General features: G+C 44.1%; 1 protein-coding gene across 3 annotated transcripts in view; it reads left to right on the forward strand.

Annotated features, from left to right (window-relative positions):
• The window catches only part of GABRR2 (gamma-aminobutyric acid type A receptor subunit rho2), a 41,073-nt gene extending 27,093 nt beyond the window's left edge, over positions 1-13,980 (forward strand). For all 3 annotated transcript variants that reach the window (XM_058566645.1, XM_058566644.1, XM_058566643.1), the window contains 3 exons: positions 5,376-5,528; positions 6,532-6,728; positions 10,147-13,980. In XM_058566645.1, the coding sequence (XP_058422628.1) occupies positions 5,376-5,528; positions 6,532-6,728; positions 10,147-10,446 (650 nt within the window). In that variant the 3' untranslated portion in view covers positions 10,447-13,980. The remainder of the gene's footprint in view (positions 1-5,375; positions 5,529-6,531; positions 6,729-10,146) is intronic.
• Positions 13,981-17,778: the final 3,798 nt, after the last annotated feature.

The following is a 17,778-nucleotide window of genomic DNA, read 5'->3' on the forward strand; positions in this document are numbered from 1 at the left end:
CCATGTGTCCGCTCTTCTCTAATCTCACCATTAGCTCTTGTATTAGTTTCCTAGGGCTGTCATAACAAAGTACCACAAACTGGGTGCTTGAAACAACAGAAATTTATTTGCTCATCGTTCTGGAGGCTAGAATTCTGAGGGCCATGCTCCTTCTGAAGGCTCTAGGGAAGACTCCTTCCTCGCCTCTTACTAGCTTCTGGTGGTGGCTGCATCACTCTACTCTCTGCCTCCGTTGTCACATGGCATTCTCTCTGTGTCTCTGTGTCTTCACTTGGTGTTGTCTCTGGGTATCTATGTCCAAATTTCCCTCTTCTTTAAGGACACCAGTCATTGGATTATGGCCCGCCCTAATCCAATATGACCTCAGTTTACGTTGATTACATGTGCAAAGACCTTATTTCTAAATAAGGTCACATTCACAGGTACTGGGAGTTAGGACTTCAACAAATCTTTCTGGGGGACACAATTCAACCCACAACAACTCTGCAGTGGCTAAGGGACCCTCGAGGACTTCTCACTTCATTACCCTTTGTCCCAGTGCTGAGAAGCCCAGGCCCTTCTGTAGGAAGCTTTTGTGCTACTGTCTGCCGCTGCATGGCCACTATCTCCCCATTCTCCTGCCCCCACCCCCACCCTTTTGTCCACAGCATCAAACTCTGGAAAAGGCTGAGCCCCAGCCAACGTTGTGTAGGTGCTGGCACAGCCAGGCCTGCTTCAGTTTACACCCACAATGCCCATTCTCATCCCTCTCTTCTCTCTCACTCTGATATGTGTTGTCACACAGTTTTCCTTTCTCATCTATTCTTGGCAAGTTCAAATCAACTCTCTTTCGAAAACCATTTTTAAGAGTTTCTTATATAACTTTGATTATGTGCCACTGTTTTGAATGCTTTATGTGAATTAACTAATTTCTATCCAGCAAAACTATGGTACAGATATTATCATCCCCAGCTTACAGATGACAAAACTGAGACTCAGAGGGATTAAGTTGTTTATTGATTTGCACAGCTGGGAAGTGGCCAGGCAATCTGCCTTAGTCACTCTGTGTACTCGTCTTAGATGTTTTTCATATTGGAATAGCATACTTGTTTGTTTGTTTTGTTCCCCACTCAAGCCTTTCTGGAGTCCAGTTTAAATGCATCTCCTACTCTCGTTATTTACGATGTACCAACAAGTAGGTTTATCATCCCACACCACACGACTATCATCTCACCCAAGAGAGCTCTGTTTAGAACACAGAGTGTACATTTTCAAAGCTCCTGGTTCCCTCCTAGTGTTTCCAAGGCAACTCTCCCTGGTTTTCTTAGAAAGAAGGAAAGGATAAAGGAATAGTCCTTCATGGAGTAAAGGCAGCTCTCAGCCCTTCCAGAAAGACCCTTTGCAAACCTAAGGAACAATGTGATTTGCTTCATGGGTGCCAATTTAAGCAGGGAAAATAGAACTGACATGATTGGACAAAGACTGAGGGGTGAATGAATGATTAGTAGTTTCTGTCCTATTTGAAGATCACTTTTTATTTATCCACTCCACTAAAATCACCTACCTTGTTTAAACAACCCAGGAGCCTACACGGTAACTGTCTGGACCCACCCTATTGTTCCAGCCTTTCTCTATTGACCCAACCTTTCCTTTACCTGCCTCAGTACTAACTTTCCACTCCAGCCAGATGGCCTTTGTCCCCTTGGCAATGTTTCTCTGAGTGCAGCCTGAGGTCCACCTACATCCAAACCACCAGAGAAATGTGTTTGACAAGCGGATTTCTGGGCCCCACTGCAAGCTACTGAGTCAGCATCTCAGGTGGTGGAGTCCAAGAATCTACATGTTTAACAAGGACTTTTTATGCATATCAAAGTTCAAAGACCATTGCTTTTAGCCAACGTGGTTCTCAAAGTATGGTGCTCAGACCAGCAGCATCAGCATCACCTGGGAACTCCGGAGGTGGAGCCCAGCAATCTGTGTTTTAATAAGTCCCCCAGGGACAGTGTACACAGATTGCTGGGCCCTGTCCCTCACAGTTTCTCATCAGTAGGTCTTGTGTGGGCCCCCGAGAATTTGCATTTCTAACTAGTTCCCAATGATGCTGTTGCTACTGGTCCAGGAACACCCACTTTGAGAAATACTGCTCTAAGTTAATGTTTCTCAACTCTGGCAGCGCATTAGAATTACCTGGGAAAGGTTTTTGTTGTTGTTGGCTAGTATTTTTGTGTGTGTGGTAAAAGATACATAACATAAAATTTACCATTTTAGCCATTTTTAAGTGTACAATTCACGGGCATTAAGTACATTCGCAATGTTGTACAACCATCACCACTGTCCACTTATCATCCCAGACAGAAAGTCAGTATCCATTAAACAATAATGCCCCATTCCCTCTTTCTCTCAGCCCTTAGGAACCTCTATTCTATTTCTGTCTCTAGAATTTGACTATTCTAGGTACCTCATATAAGTGAAATCATACAATATTTGTCCTTTTGTGACTGCCTATTTCACATACCATAATAGTTTCAAGGTTCATCCATACTGTAGTATGTGTCAGAATCCCATCCCTTTTTATGGCCAAATAATATTCCATTGTATGGATATGCCACATTTTTAAAAAATTTTATTGAGGTCGTAATAGTTGATAACATTGTGAAATTTCAGTTGTACATTACTATTTGCCAAGTTACCATATATATGTGCCCCTTTACCTCTTATGCCCTCCCCCAACCCCCTTTCCTTCTGCTAACCACTAATCTGTTCTCTTTGTCTACGTGTTTATCTTCCACGTATGAGTGAAATCACGCTTGGATACACCACATTTTTAATCCATTCATCTGTTGATGGACAGTTGAGTTGTTTCCACCTTTTGGCTACTGTGAATAGTGCTACCATGAACTTAGGGAACTTTGAAAACATAACCAAGCCTAGTTCCCACCCCAGACCAATTAAGTCAGAATCTCTCTGGAATAGGACAGGGCTTTGGAGACTGGTAAATCTCCCAGGGATTCCACCCATCCAGTGAAAACTCATCTCCATGAGGCCTTTCTTAATCTTTCCAGCCAATAGTGATTCAGGTCTCTCTTTTCCAAAACCTAACGTCACTGCTTACAAAGATGGACATTTTAGCACTTAGATACACGCAGTTCCACATCTCGAGCACTTCCATTCTGTGGGACTTCCATTCGGTTCCTTGAAAATCCTTGAGCGCAGGAACCAAGGTCTAGGTTTCTCTCTATCCCCTCCAGGCCCTAGCATAGCATTCACATGCGGAGACCCTCAGTGACCACTGCGGAATTGAAGGGACGTTGTGTGAGAAGAGCCCTGTCCTGGGCATTGGAGACCTGAGTTCTGACCCAAGTTCGTCTGTGACTCAGGCTGAGGTCTTAGATAAGCCTCTGGGAGTCTCCTCATGTCCCAAATAAGAGAGTTAGACTCAATCTGGCTTTCAGTTATTTACGAGATCTCACTTATTTACATAACATCATTGCGATGTTTGTCTTACTTATGTACCGCTTATGCTGCCATCTACTTAATTTTTTCCTTTGAGTCAACTCCCCTTTTGTACTTTATTTTTTTTGTGTGAGGAAGATCAGCCCTGAGCTAACATCTGTCGCCAAACCTCCTCTTTTTGCTGAGGAAGACTGGCCCTGGGCTAACATCCGTGCCCATCTTCCTTCACTTTATGTGGGACGCCGCCACAGCATGACTTGACAAGCGGTGAGTCGGTGCACGCCAGGGATCCCAAACCTGGGGCCGCCGCAGCGGAGCGTGCGCACGTAACCACTACACCACAGGGCCGGGCCCTGTACTTTATTTTGAAAAGGAACTTTATATCACCGGGAAACTGATGTCATTTCCCATAAATAGAAGGTGACTTTAACAATAAATGTAATGAACACAAACAAAAAAAAGTACCTGTCTCTGTACCCCTGAAATCATCTTGTGTGTACCCCACCACTGTGTGTACCTGATGCTTTGGGACACAGAGCTGGACCATCTCTGAGTTCTGACGTCCTCTGATGCGGCTGGGCCGAGATGGGAGTGGGGTGGGGGTGTGCTCACAGCTTCAGTCCACTTTACACATTGACCCTGTCCTTGACTCCGTCTTTGGTCCCAGTGGTTGGGTAATATCTTGTGGATCATTTGAAACCTTACAATTTCAATCCTTTTTTACAGCCTTTAATTAGTGATTCTCAAATTGCCATAATGAAATACGTAATAACTATATCCTCATTTTTTCCTGAGGAATGATCAAACGGTTAACGACTTACATAAAATGGATAGAGTGACTTCCACAAGGCAGATGGAGTGGGAGGAGTAGATGTCAGACTTTATTATTTTATTTTTATTTATTTATTTTTTATTTATTTTTTTTAATTTTATTTATTTATTTTTTTCCCCCAAAGTCCCAGTAGATAGTTGTATGTCATAGCTGCACATCCTTCTAGTTGCTGTACGTGGGATGCGGCCTCAGCATGGCCGGAGAAGCAGTGCCTCGGTGTGCGCCTGGGATCCGAACCCGGGCCGCCAGCAGCGGAGCGCGCACACTTAACCGCTAAGCCACAGGGCCAGCCCCTATTATTTTATTTTTAGATTTGAAACTTTTTTTTAAGCATTACTTAAAGATTTTTAATATAATAAATCTAAAGTATGTTAATCCTTACTACTTAGTTTCATGGACAGCTTTTTTGGTGATGACTATTTATTTACTTATTTTTTTTCACTATTATTATATTTTACTGAGGTATAATTGACGTAGCATTATATTAGTTTCAGGTGTGCAATGTAATGTTTCATTATTTGTATGTACTGCAAAATGATCACCATGATAAGTCCAGTTAACATCCATCCCCATACACAGTTACAAAATGGATGTCAGACAGTCATGTGAACAGCCTGTTTCTTCTTGTGTTGGTTGTGGAGATTGACTGATCTGACCAATAGCACAGTAAAGGGGGTGGTGACAACAGCCCAGCTCTGCTGGCTCCTGCCTCAGGGGTTTTGGCCTCAACAAAATAGAACCACTCCAACTTCTTACACTCCTAAGCAGCAAGTCACTCAGGAAATACAGTTGTGGTTTGCAAATAACAAAAACCAAACAAACAACTAACCGTAGACTCTGTGTTTATTTCTACCTTTCCCCTAAATGCCGTAAAGAGCAGTTAGATTATACTGAATAAAACAGTGAATGTACTAGAGACTGGCAAGATATTTATTGACACGAGAGAGGGCTTAGATTTTGGAGAGGAAATGTTTTCTATTAAGCCAATTGATTATTAACTTTTAACTTTCTGCTAAAGATGAGAGCAATGTCAGGGAAAGACAGACCCCCAGGGAAGGGGTTTATTTTTGCTTCTCATTGAACCTCACGGGCTTCTTCCTGTGTCCCCCAGGCTGGTACAACCGTCTGTACATTAACTTCACATTGCGTCGCCACATCTTCTTCTTCTTGCTCCAAACCTATTTCCCTGCCACCCTGATGGTCATGCTGTCCTGGGTGTCCTTCTGGATCGACCGCAGAGCAGTGCCCGCCAGAGTTTCACTGGGTAAAAGCATTTGATAAGGTGTGGTAGGGCCATTATTTTTTTCAACTGATCACTATGTGTAGAAAAAGTATAATCATTATTCAGAGTTCTTAACTGATGGGCTGTCAGAGTCAAAACGAGCAAACTTTCCTCCTGCTTCTAGCCTTCACCATTCATATGTGCTCTCAGTTTCCTAGATTACATTATGAAAACCACAATTAGCTAAAACTACATCCACTCTGCTAGGATCATTTCAGAAAGATATAGCCTATTTGGGGTATAGACTTCCACCATTGGCAGTATTAGAGCTTGGTACTTCAATAAATAAGACAAATCTACAAATGCCAAAAGCTTATTCTGCAAATGCAAAGACTTTGTTTGCTGGTCTTGTTCAGACAGACTGAGAGTTTGGAGGCAGGACCTGTCTTCTGTGATTTCTGGGAAGGAGAGGACTGCACTCCCTAGAGCTGTGGTTTTAGATCTTCACAGACCCTGAATTCCAGAATGAATGTTTATAACACATCATTGCCAGTTTCGGCAAAATCAGGTTGGGCCCCAAGAAATGTGAGTGTTTGACCAGCAAGGCATAGTGAAGAAGAAACTAGCATAATAGCCTTCTAGGAATTTCCACAGTCTTCATGGACTTAATAAATGTGGTTTAGATGAGGGAGAATGTGGTCATTCCTTGAGGTAGGGGAAGGTTCCTTTTGGGGTGCCCTTTAGTCACTGTTTTAAATTCCACATCTGATCAGGTCCTTTCTGAAGCATGCCTGATCTTGTCAGCCACATCACAGAAACCCAATGTCCCAGGGGGCTTCAACTGAAAGGAAACAGGCAGCGAGTTGGCCAGGAGGAGAACGGCCGGGCTGCTTGTGGAGCAGATCTGCACACCTCTACATGGTGGAAACATGCCCGGGGAATTTCTCATTAGATTTAAGAGATGGAGAATGTAAGATGGTGACAATGAAGTGTGGGGCAGCTCTGTACCCTTGTTGGCGGCTGAACTAAAGCTGGATGTTTGCAGGAATCACCACGGTGCTGACCATGTCCACCATCATCACGGGCGTGAACGCCTCCATGCCCCGCGTCTCCTACATCAAGGCCGTGGACATCTACCTCTGGGTCAGCTTCGTGTTCGTGTTCCTCTCAGTGCTGGAGTACGCAGCCGTCAACTACCTGACCACCGTGCAGGAGCGGAAGGAACGGAAGCTGCAGGAGAAGGCAGGAGAAGTTTTGTTCATTTCCTTGTCTGAGCACATGCTACTGGTGGGATGAGAATGGGGTGGAGGGGGTGGGAGGGAGATGTTTATGCAAAAGGAGGAAGATCTATTTTAGAAGAGGTTCTAGCTTCTACCACCAAGAATCTCAGGGGGCAGAAAGTCTTTGGACAAAGACTAGGAATAGGAAGACCTGGGTTCTTAGGTCCAACTCTGCCACTTAATCTGAGCCTCAGTTTCCTCATCTGTAAAAAAGGTATAACAGAACCCTCACCCACCATCCCCCCAGAGTTACTGTAAGGGTCACATGAGAGAACGTATGTGGAAGTTGTTTTGAAACTGTAGAGTTCTAGACACGCATAAAGTGTCACTATTATTACTGAACGTGTCTAGGGAAAATGCTTCCCTGTCCTATGACCAGACAAAGGGAGAGTTCTAGAATTAAAAGCTCCTGTATTTATCAGTGCTCTGGCCCAGTGAAAACTCAGCCACATACGACTTTAGCCTTCAGACTCATTGGACATACTACACTATCTATACTATACTGTACTATACTATACTAAACTATATTACGAGATAGAAAGCAGTTGGGGAATTCAAGGTAATGTGCACGGGCCTTTGGCACTGGGGGGGGGGGTGAAGTCTATTCTATTCATATTCAAACTCTTATTAATCACGATAAGAAATAAAATACCAACTTGTTACTAAATCATTGCTAATCATTGCAATCAAAATGGGTGTTCATCTAAAAGGTGTAGAGATCAGGAAACATAAAAATCCCACATTGATGTACATCTTAGGTGGCTGGTACCTCCTTAGCATAAAAGAGATTTAAATTTTAGGAAAAGAGAATGTGTTACCTTTTCAAAAATAGTCTTTCAATGCCCACATTTTACCTGTTAATATTTCCACATTGTCTCCAAATATGCTAGATTGTTTAAGAATTTATTTTTAAAATTCTATTCAGACCTTTTTTATTTCAGCATTTGAGTATTTGTGCAAATTTTCGGTAATTTGCACATTGATCATTATCAAGTGCCTTTGGATTATATTTAAACATTTTTGATTTATGGTCCATTAGACTTTCCTGTATAGAGCTGTTCAAAGAGTAGCAAAGACTTCTTCAGACGAATGTGAACTCATGAACCGTTAACCGCACAGAGCTTGTCCTCAGGGTTAACCGCACAGAGCTTGTCCTCAGGCAGTTCGTTAAGCTGTTACCACACCCGGGGCCAGTCTTTGCCAGTGTTGATGTGACACTGCCTAAAGAGCAACAAGGAAATCATACGTGGAGAGGCCAGTGGGCCCACGTCCAGCTCCCTGTCTGTGTGAGAACAGACCCCCGGGAGGGGAGGGCTTGCACTACACTCTTATCAAACGTCAAATGTGGGATTTCAAGGCTGAGAAGCTGTAGTTGCTGGAGGGCAGACCGTGGTGAGAAAACACAAAATCTCTCTCCTGCTGCCCCACAGAGAAACCACTATTCGTGACCGTTAAAATGGCCCTGGTGGAGCTGAGGTTCCCAAAGTGAGAGCCACGGAGCACTAGGCCTGGATTCACCTTCTGAGCCTGTTAAAAACAAAGATTCTGAGGCTGCACCCCAGGCCTAGTGATTCAGAATCTCCAGGATGGCAGCCTGGAATCCACATTGCTAACAGGCTCCCAGGTGATTCTGACGCTCACTGCAGTCTGACCTCCATTACACAAAGGGCAAGGCTGACTGGAGGCTGCTAGGTGCACCCCCGCTTCGAATGGGGGACCTGCTGCTTTGGGTTGAAGCTGGCAGGCAGAGTGTGGGGGCATGGGGTCTGCCTCCCCTGGGCATGCTCGAATTCCTTGGCTGATTATCCAGACCTGTCCAATGTGCCAGAAGCCACTTAATTTTTCTTAGAAATAAGCCGATATCGAAAATAGAGATTTATCATCAATTGTTGGCATTTCCTGATTCTAACTCAAAATCTTAGGAGAAAAGTCCATTTTCACCTTAGCAGAAAGAATTCGAGTTTTGAGCAAGGAAAAAAAGTAAGATCTGTGTCTTAAAAAAAAAAAAAAGCTCCCAGTAACAGTATCTTACAATTTTATCAAAGTTTGGGTATGATTATACCTAAATGCAAAGAATTAAATAGATAACCTTTTATACCTAAAGTCTATGAGCTAATTATTCTAGGAATGTATTGATGTGCTACTTAACTATTGTTGCTGATGGGACCAGACATAGAAATGATAATGAAATAATCATGTCTGATTAAAAAAAAACAGCTCCCCAAACCACCAAAGCTTTCTTCAAGGATGAGAATACTTCAAGTAATTCTGATTTTACATAAAATTATTCATCTATTTTTGTATCCTAAAGCTTCACGGTACCATTTGTGTATTTCAAGATCCATAACAATAGGAGGCAGGTTGTGAACCATCATTATTTCACTTTCCCAAGTGGAAAAGTAGACACTGCAGGACTGAGAGCCAGATTAGAAATATTATAGCCACAGGTTTACAAGAATAAGGCCAGTGGGATATATCAGGCAGACCTCATGCCTTTGGCCCAAACCAGTCAGTCCAGGTACCAGCTAGAAGCCCTGTCTTTGCTGACTCAAATGGTGGGGAGAAGTTAAGTGAAACCATTTCCTTCCCTCCAACTTATAATTTTTTTAAAAAATTATTTTATTGAGGTCACATTGGCTTATAACATTGTGTAAATTTCAGATGTACATTATTATACATCAGTTTCTGTATAGACCGCATCAATTTATAATTTCCTATAAACATTTTCATACTTGCAGAAACAGTAAAAAAATAGGATAACGTATATCCATATACCTGCACCTACATCCAACATTGTTAACATTTTGCCATTTTTGTATGAGCTCTTTCTCCATAGAAACATAGTTTTGTTGGTGCTGTTGACCCATTTAAAAATACATTGCGGGCACCATGACCCTTTACCCTTAAATGGAATCCTTTAGAATAGAGATACTCTCCCGCCTAATCAGTTTTTGATTCATGCACAAAGAGGTGGAGTCCCACAACTGGATCAGAATGTGTGATTTAAAGTCCTGACTGACACTGTGTGATCTCAGGAGAATTGTGTAGTCTATCTGGGTCTTAGTTTTTGCCTCTGCAATTGAGGGCGTTTAGACTAAATCAGTGGTTCTGGACCCTGGCTACACAGTAGAATCCGTTGGGAGCTTTACATTAGTCTAGAGTGGAGCCCGGGCATGGCCATTTTAAAGAGTCTCCCAGGTGACCCTAATATGAAGCTGGGGTAGAGAATCCTTGGACTAAGTGATCTCTGCAGAGCCTTCCAGAGGCCTTTCTGTGGTTTGAGTAGCCACGAGGCTTTGCTGTCAGCCCAGGCCACCTCCTCTGCCCCTCTCATAGACCTGAACATGCCTGACACCTCCCCTTGTATTTGCCTCCCACAGTGTGAAATGCCTCAGTCAAGAACCATGATGCTGGATGGAAGCTACAGTGAGTCTGAGGCCAACAGCCTGGCCGGGTATCCGAGAAACCATATCCTGACAGAAGAAGAAAGGCAAGACAAAATAGTGGTTCACCTGGCCCTGAGCAATGAATCCAACTCCTCCAGGAAGAAGGGGCTTCTGAAGGGCCAGAGGGGTCTTCGCATCTTCCAGAACACCCATGCCATCGACAAATACTCCAGGTTGATATTCCCTGCCTCCTTCATATTTTTCAACTTAATTTATTGGTCAGTGTTTTCCTAGGGGCTCTGAGGCTGTGCCTGGGAAAGGGCATAGACATCTCTGGGGCCTGACTAGCCTTCCCCATGTGGACCTGCTGACCACACTCCCCTCACCAGACAGAGAAGCGGCTCCCGGACCACCACGAGCAGTGCCCCATCTCTTGGAGGAGCCAAGACCCCTCCAGCTGCACTTCCCCGGAGCTCGCGGGATTGCTCCTCATTCATGCTGTGCTCTGTGTCCCACTTCATGCCTCGCTGGGACTGTCGTCTTCTGTTCTTGTGTTTGAACAGTTTCACGAGAGCACCCCTCCAATAAAAAAGGACTCACATGCCTCCCAGATGTTCTGAGACCCTTATGAAGCCCAGGATTCGGTTGCAAAGGGGAAGGGAAAAATGAAGGACAAGCTTAGGGGCTTTCTGGATAGGAGATGGGAAATTAGGATTCAAAATAGGTTTAAAACATCTTTAAACCCGAACAACTGGATTAAGTGCCTACTTAGGAAGGAAAAAAAGCTCAGATTCCAAACACGAAATGATTTGACCTGTGTGAGTCTGGCAACTTGCATGATTTTGCAATATGAGGGGATGTCATTCATTCAGCCATTCCTTAAATATTGAGTGCCCACCCTGTGCCAGGTCCTGTGGAAATGAAAAAACAGAAGTCTCCTTTCTCAGAGAATGTCTCTAAGCCTGTGCTCATTCTACATATAGCAGAAAGTACTTCTGCCCTTCTCCCTCCTTCAACCCCCACTTACCCCACAGACCATTCTCTTTGCTGGTGGTTTTACTTCTAGGTCTGTCTAGAAAAGCATTTGCAGTCTCCCATGAGGCCCTCGTGAAGCCAGCTCAATGTTTCTCTCCTGGAATTTCCATACAGGACAAGCCTACCTCTGGGAGGAGGGACAGTGACATGAGAATTAGTGATAGCAGAACTTGGTCTTGGGGCAGAAGGAGGCATGGGTCTGGGAAATTTGTTTCAGATTCCATCCTACCTCCCTTTCTGGGCTCTTTCCTTTCTCTCCAGCTGACCAGTGTCCTCAATAATCCCTGTGTCCAAGCCCTGCCCCCACCCGGGGACCCTACCTATGCTGACCAGAAGTGCTCGCACTCTAGAATGATTTCTCCCTTACCCCCACAAGCTAGTGACTCTTTCCTCTAACACAGCTAAACTCAGATTAGGAAAGCAATCCAATTTATTGAATCTACAGTAAGTTGTGAATGACCATTTCTCTTAACCCTGTTTTAGGTGTTTGCTACGTAAGTGAATTTCTAATTAGTAGAATTTCTGGAGGTATAAAGGACATGATTTTGAGAAGGGAGCCTTTTCTTAAATCACAGCACTTGGTATCAGAAATCTGTTCTGGGAGAGTAGGGAGGGAATGCCCACCTGGGATTTCTTGCTTATTGATGTAAGTTGTTCTGCTCTTTTTCTCACTGCCCCTACCACCTTCCTGCTCAGGGTCTGGATGTCTGGTCCTTTGGTCAAGAGTAGACAAATGGTACAGCCAAAGAGTGGGCATAACCCTGTCTTCAATCAAGTAAGCTCTGGCCTAGGAGTCTGCTCCATGGCTCATGAATCCTAGGGGCCAGGATTCTTGGTTCCTGAGGATTAGAGCACACACAGATATCAGAGCCTCCAGAGTTTCAAGTAGAGGGCCTGTAGCTACCTGATCCTCTCACTTACTCCCTCATCGTGACTGACCACACCATTGCTGTATGCATCCCAGCTTCTCTGCTCCTTCCCCCACGTTAGTCCCCCATCCATTTCTTCTGTTCCAATACACACTCCTTGTGTGATCCTGGTCCGAGATACTTGCTTCACCACTCCATTGCCCATGTTAAGGACCAGACTTCTCATTTCTGGACACCAGCCCACCAGAGGTTGTGTGATCAGGGCTGGGATACAAGGAGCTGAACTCTCAGAGGGGCTGGCTCCAGGCAAGCATATGACATAGATTACCTTGGGCAACTGCACGTTTGAGAGGTCCCCAAGACCACTCTCAGGTTCAGTAATTCACTAGAAGGACTCACAGAACTCAGAAAAGCCATTATACTCACGGTTGTGATTTATTACAGCAAAAGAATACAGATTAAAATCAGCAAAGAGAAGTGGCATATAGGGCAGGATCCCGGAGAGACCAGGAACGGAACTTTCAGTTGTTCTCTCCCAGAGGAGTTGTGCAAATAGTGCTTATTTCTCCCAGCAATGATGTGTGACACTCTGCACTGAATATTGCCAACCAGAGAAACTCACCCAAGCTCATCAAGATGTACAGAGTTTTTATTGGGGGTCAGCCATGTAGATACAGCTACTGCCCACATGGCTGACCCCAGTCTCCAGCCTTTCCAGAGGTTGAGCTGAGAACTCATAGCCCAAGGCCCCCATCATAAATCACATTGTTAGCATAGACTATCTGGCATGGCCCAAGTACCCCAGGTAAACAAAGACCTTCCTATCAGGCAGGACATTCCAAGGGCTTAGAAATTACCTCCCAGGAGCTGGAGGCCAAGGCCCAAACATTTCTTTTGGCAAGGTTAATCCTTTATTGCACAGCAATCCTTGTCGATTCCTTATTGCGAATGTTAATTGCTGTTCTGCTATTATAGATTCATGCAACAAACACTTTAAAGCATCGTGAAGTATAGTGCGGTCCAAATTAAGAATAAGAGATAGTCACAGCTCTCAGAGAGGGGACTGGTAGAGGACATGATATACAAACATCTATAAGTTAAAAAGTGTTAAGTGCTACAATAATGGTTCAAAGTGTAATGGGAATTCTGAAGAAGAAAAGAATGATTTCCACTGGGAAGACTGGATTGCATGAGAAAACAGCCACTGAGCTGCCCCTCGAAGGTTGGGGATTTGGAGAAGAAGAAATGTACATGCTAGATGCACATATAGAAAAGTACATGGTAGATCTGTGCTGTCCAATATAGTAGCTACTAGCCATGTATCCATTTAAATTTAAGTAAAATAAAATTAAAAGCTCAGTTCTTGCCACATCGCACTAGCCACATTGCAAGTGCTGTGCTCAATAGCCACATGTGGCTGGTGGCTACTGTATTGGATAGTGCAGATCTACAGAAGATTTCCAGCATCCCAGAAAGTCCTATTAGACAGCGCTGCCGTAGATGAAAGGATCAGCCTGAGCAAAGGCAGGAGAGAGGCAGGAAAGTCTGGGATTGCAGATTATAGGGCTTGTGGGGCAAGCCTTTTGTTTTGGCTGGATCCTAGGCTGTGGGAAGAGGAGGTAAGAGACCAGCTCTTTCATAGGGGTCATGGCAGGTCCCCCCATGTGAGTGCTAATGAGGACAGCTTCCCTTCCATGAGCTGCCTGACCCAAGACCACTGGATTTCCCAGCCTCACAGACAAATGAAGAATGAAAGGGTGTAAACAAGGATAACTGGATGGTACAGGGCATCTGGACTTGTTTAGAAACCTTTACTCTCTAGAGACTCTTCTAGGCCACAGTGCTGCTCAGAGAATGATAATTATATTGTCATTAAATATATTATATTGCTTTGGTTGTCTTATTTAATTCCAACACTACTCTGCTTCTGACTACGTTGTCTTCATAAATTGAGGATCATATAACATGGTGGCCTGTTTACATTTTAAAAAATTAAGATGTGGGCCGGCCCCGTGGCTTTAGCAGTTAAGTGCGTGTGCTCCGCTACTGGTGGCCCGGGGTTTGGATCCCGGGCACGCACCGACGCACCGCTTCTCCCGCCATGCTGAGGCCGCGTCCCACATAGAGCAACTAGAAGGATGTGCAGCTATGACATACAACTATCTACTGGGGCTTTGGGGGAAAAATAAATAAATTAAATTATAAAAAAAAATTAAGATGTATTTTAACTAGCTTATGTATTTAACTGGAGTCAATTCTGTAGCAAACATATTTATAATCATGTAGAGCATTTATCATGTGGGACCATGATACAATTACACCACTGTGTTCAGCACTGCCTTATTGCAGTGTAATAGTCTGACTCCACCTGAGAAAAGTGGAAGATTAAAGGAGGAGTAGAAAACGGGAAGTAAGGAAATATCGAGACCGCGGAAGGATTCACCCTAGAGGCAGGAAGACAGAGGAGTAAACATAACTGTTATCAGAGATGCTTTAATGATACTTTACTTCACTGAATCTAAGAAACCATCAACTGTAAGATGCACTCATATTTTATGTACCACTAAGAAAGAAAAATTGCTGCTAATTAAATTATAGCATGCCAATGATAATAAGATGAATCTTGATTTCACCAGTATTAAATTGTGAAAAATGTGCATGTCAGAATAAAAGAAATAGGTATTATACAAAAACTGGTGATCGGATATACTTCTTTGATGCCAAGGAGCCAAAATTTGTTATGTACTTGTCTTCGAGGCCCTGTGCCTGGCTGGGGGATGAGGTGGTGGCAGATAAAGAAATGAATGGGAAACACTTTTCAGTCGTTAAGAAGCTTACACTGTAGTGGGAGTGGTTCAAAGGAGGGAGAGACCACAGAATTGAGGAGTAAATGCTATTTGTGGTAAATTTTGAGCAATGGATAGATATAATTTCAACTAGTAGAAAGAAGAGGAGGGATGATAACATGACAGAAAGAAAGCCCGGGTGTATTCAGGGGACAGTGAACGGACACTCTATCGAATGCACAAAAGTCTTGGGTTTTCATCCTTCTAGTTCTTTGACTTTGGTGTCAAGGGTCCTTCTAGGTTCATTCCACTTAGAATAAACCTGGGGCAGAAATTTGACTGGTTGGGTCTGGGCCATGCATGTCGAAGATGATCAGAGCTCTGTGATGTGTGTAAGTTTAGAAAGTTAGAACTCTTTAAAAATACTTTGATTTGGTTCAATCTTTTTGTAAACATCTGCAGAAGGGAGTCCATGAATTCAAAAAATAGAAAGCTGCTTAGTTTGAGGGAACCAATAAGGCAGGAAAATAATGATAATAATAACGGAGAAAATCCATGTTAAGTTCAGTTACGTGTGAGAGCTGCAGCCCATGTGCTGACCTTAACACAGACTGGGAAGCTGGGGAAAGAGCTATTCCAGGTGGAGGGTGAGGAGTTTGGGTCTGGCAAGCAAGTGAAGACGTCAAATAAAAAGTTATAAATGCTAGTCTGGGGCTAGAGGGAGGTAAAGATTTGGGACTACCCTTCTAGGTGTGCTCAATGCAGCTATCAAAGTGGATGGAGAAACTCCTGAAGGAGAAAAGCAAGAAAGAGAGGAGGCCTGCGGACAAGAGCTCAGGAGTATACGTTTAGGTGGGAAGAGAAGGACTGATTACAGAAATAGAAGGAGAACCAGAAGACTGTTGTGTCATAGAAACTGGGAGAGGGGGGACTCTCAAATGGAGGAGGGTAGGGCTGGGGGCAAATAATAACCATAAAAATTGAGAAGGGGAAAGACTGTGAGCAGACATGGCAAGATGGAGGCTGGAGGCTGGGTGGGATTGAGCACACAGGTAGACAGTTCCTTGGTAAAGAAGTGGGACCCGTCTCTCTACCACAAGTGATTTAGGTGGGTAGAAGGGAAAATGTTCAGAGAATTACTGGTATTTATTATGGAAAGATTATTTTAGACTCTTGTTTTCTTGGAGGGTCTAAAAATAACACAGTGGCATACCTGGCTTGGATGAGGGTTGTGGTCTCAGTAGTTGGTTCCCCAAGCTGTTCTACTGGAAATTCGGGGGAGTGGGCCCATTTATAACCCGGTCACCTGGTCTGTGGACCAGAGCTTGGGAAGCAGAAATCTTGAGGACTTGTGCCATCCTCTGTCCCCTCACTGGGTGGCACTGGGTGGGCACTGCTGGGAGACGGTGTGGCCACTGCCTCAACTATCACAGAAGATAAGAGAACAGACATTAAAACAATCGCATTATGTAAAGTGCCAAGTATTGTGTGCGTTCTCTCCAAGCTCTCCAAGCTCAGTGCTTGGTGAGAGTGAGATGTATGGTTCCTAATTCAGTTCTCACGGAAACCCCGCTGAGGTAGGAAGGATTTCCCCTACTACATACCCACAATAGTGAGCTGCCTTCCATAACTGTATCCAACACATCTAGGTAGGTGGACTTCACGTGAAATAATTCATTTCTCAGAGCATTTTCAGGGAAAAGGTGATTTATTCCCTTACTTAGGTGGACAGAGAAGGGGTTGGAAAGAGTAGAAAGAAAACCCAAAGTGGTCTGGGTTGTGCTGAAACATGTCAGCACGGAGTCATCCCTATACCCAGGTGGAAGCTTGGAGTTAAACCAGGACCGGCAGTTAGCTCCTTGAGGCTGGAAGCTAGCCTGTGGGATGGGCAACTCTTCAGGGCAACCAAGACAAAGCATCATGGGTTTCCACCACTTGTGCTGTTGTACAGGAGGAAAGTTTTCCTTGACCCTATTAGGGTCCCTGGCTGGGTCTGAAAATTAAACAGAAAAAGGCAGATTAACAGGAGAAAGGCATACAAATTTATCTAATGTAAGTTTTACGTGACACGGAAGACTTTATAAGGAAATGAAGACCCAAAGAAATGGTTAAACCTGAGTGTTTTTATGCTAGATTTGATGAAGAGTGGAAAGTCGTGGAAAGATGTGATAGGACAAAGGGTACAAGGTAAGTGTAGTAAACTAAGGGAAACAGCAAGGCCTGTTCATTCGGATTCCTCTCTGTGTCTCTCATCTTTGGTGATAAATATGCTCCTTTCTTCCAGGTATAGGGAGGGCACCTCTCACAGGAGGGTTAGGATCTGCTTCAGAAGAAGGTCAGAAAGTCCTTCCTGCACATGGCATTTCTCAAATTCTTTCAGCTTGAAATATTCAGTGGGCCAATGTGCCGTATTTTAGGGTTGTGTGCCCTGAATCCCCTCATTGTTTAGATGGTACTATTCATTTAATGAACGCACAAGCAGAATCATAGTCCCCACCACCACCATTGGAGACTTCTCCCTTTTCTCATTTCATTGCAAAAGAACTGACTGCTGTGGCGGGGTGGGGGGTAAGGTGATTAACAGTGGACTGGACGCAGTTGACTCCCTCAACCCCACCCCCAACCACACTCCACAAGGAGGGCCATGTGCCCAACATGTGTCTAAGGGCCAGTGCACTGGCCTGTTCGCACCAAGAGCTAAATCCGGTGCCCAGAGGGTCCTATGTCCCAGCCTGTCCCATCTCTAGAGCCATCCAGTGAGCACGCACCAGTCATTTAAAAACATTCCCATTAGCGGATTGAATAAAACACTCAATCCTCACCCTCAGACCTTCAGATGGCATTATGAAATGACATTTGGGTCAGCCACCGAGAACATTAGGTTTGGAACTTATTTTAAAAGATTAATTGAAAAATAAACCTCAGCTATAGTAAAC

The sequence above is a fragment of the Diceros bicornis genome, chromosome 23 (genome assembly GCF_020826845.1).
Source record: "Diceros bicornis minor isolate mBicDic1 chromosome 23, mDicBic1.mat.cur, whole genome shotgun sequence".
Classification (NCBI taxonomy): domain Eukaryota; kingdom Metazoa; phylum Chordata; class Mammalia; order Perissodactyla; family Rhinocerotidae; genus Diceros; species Diceros bicornis.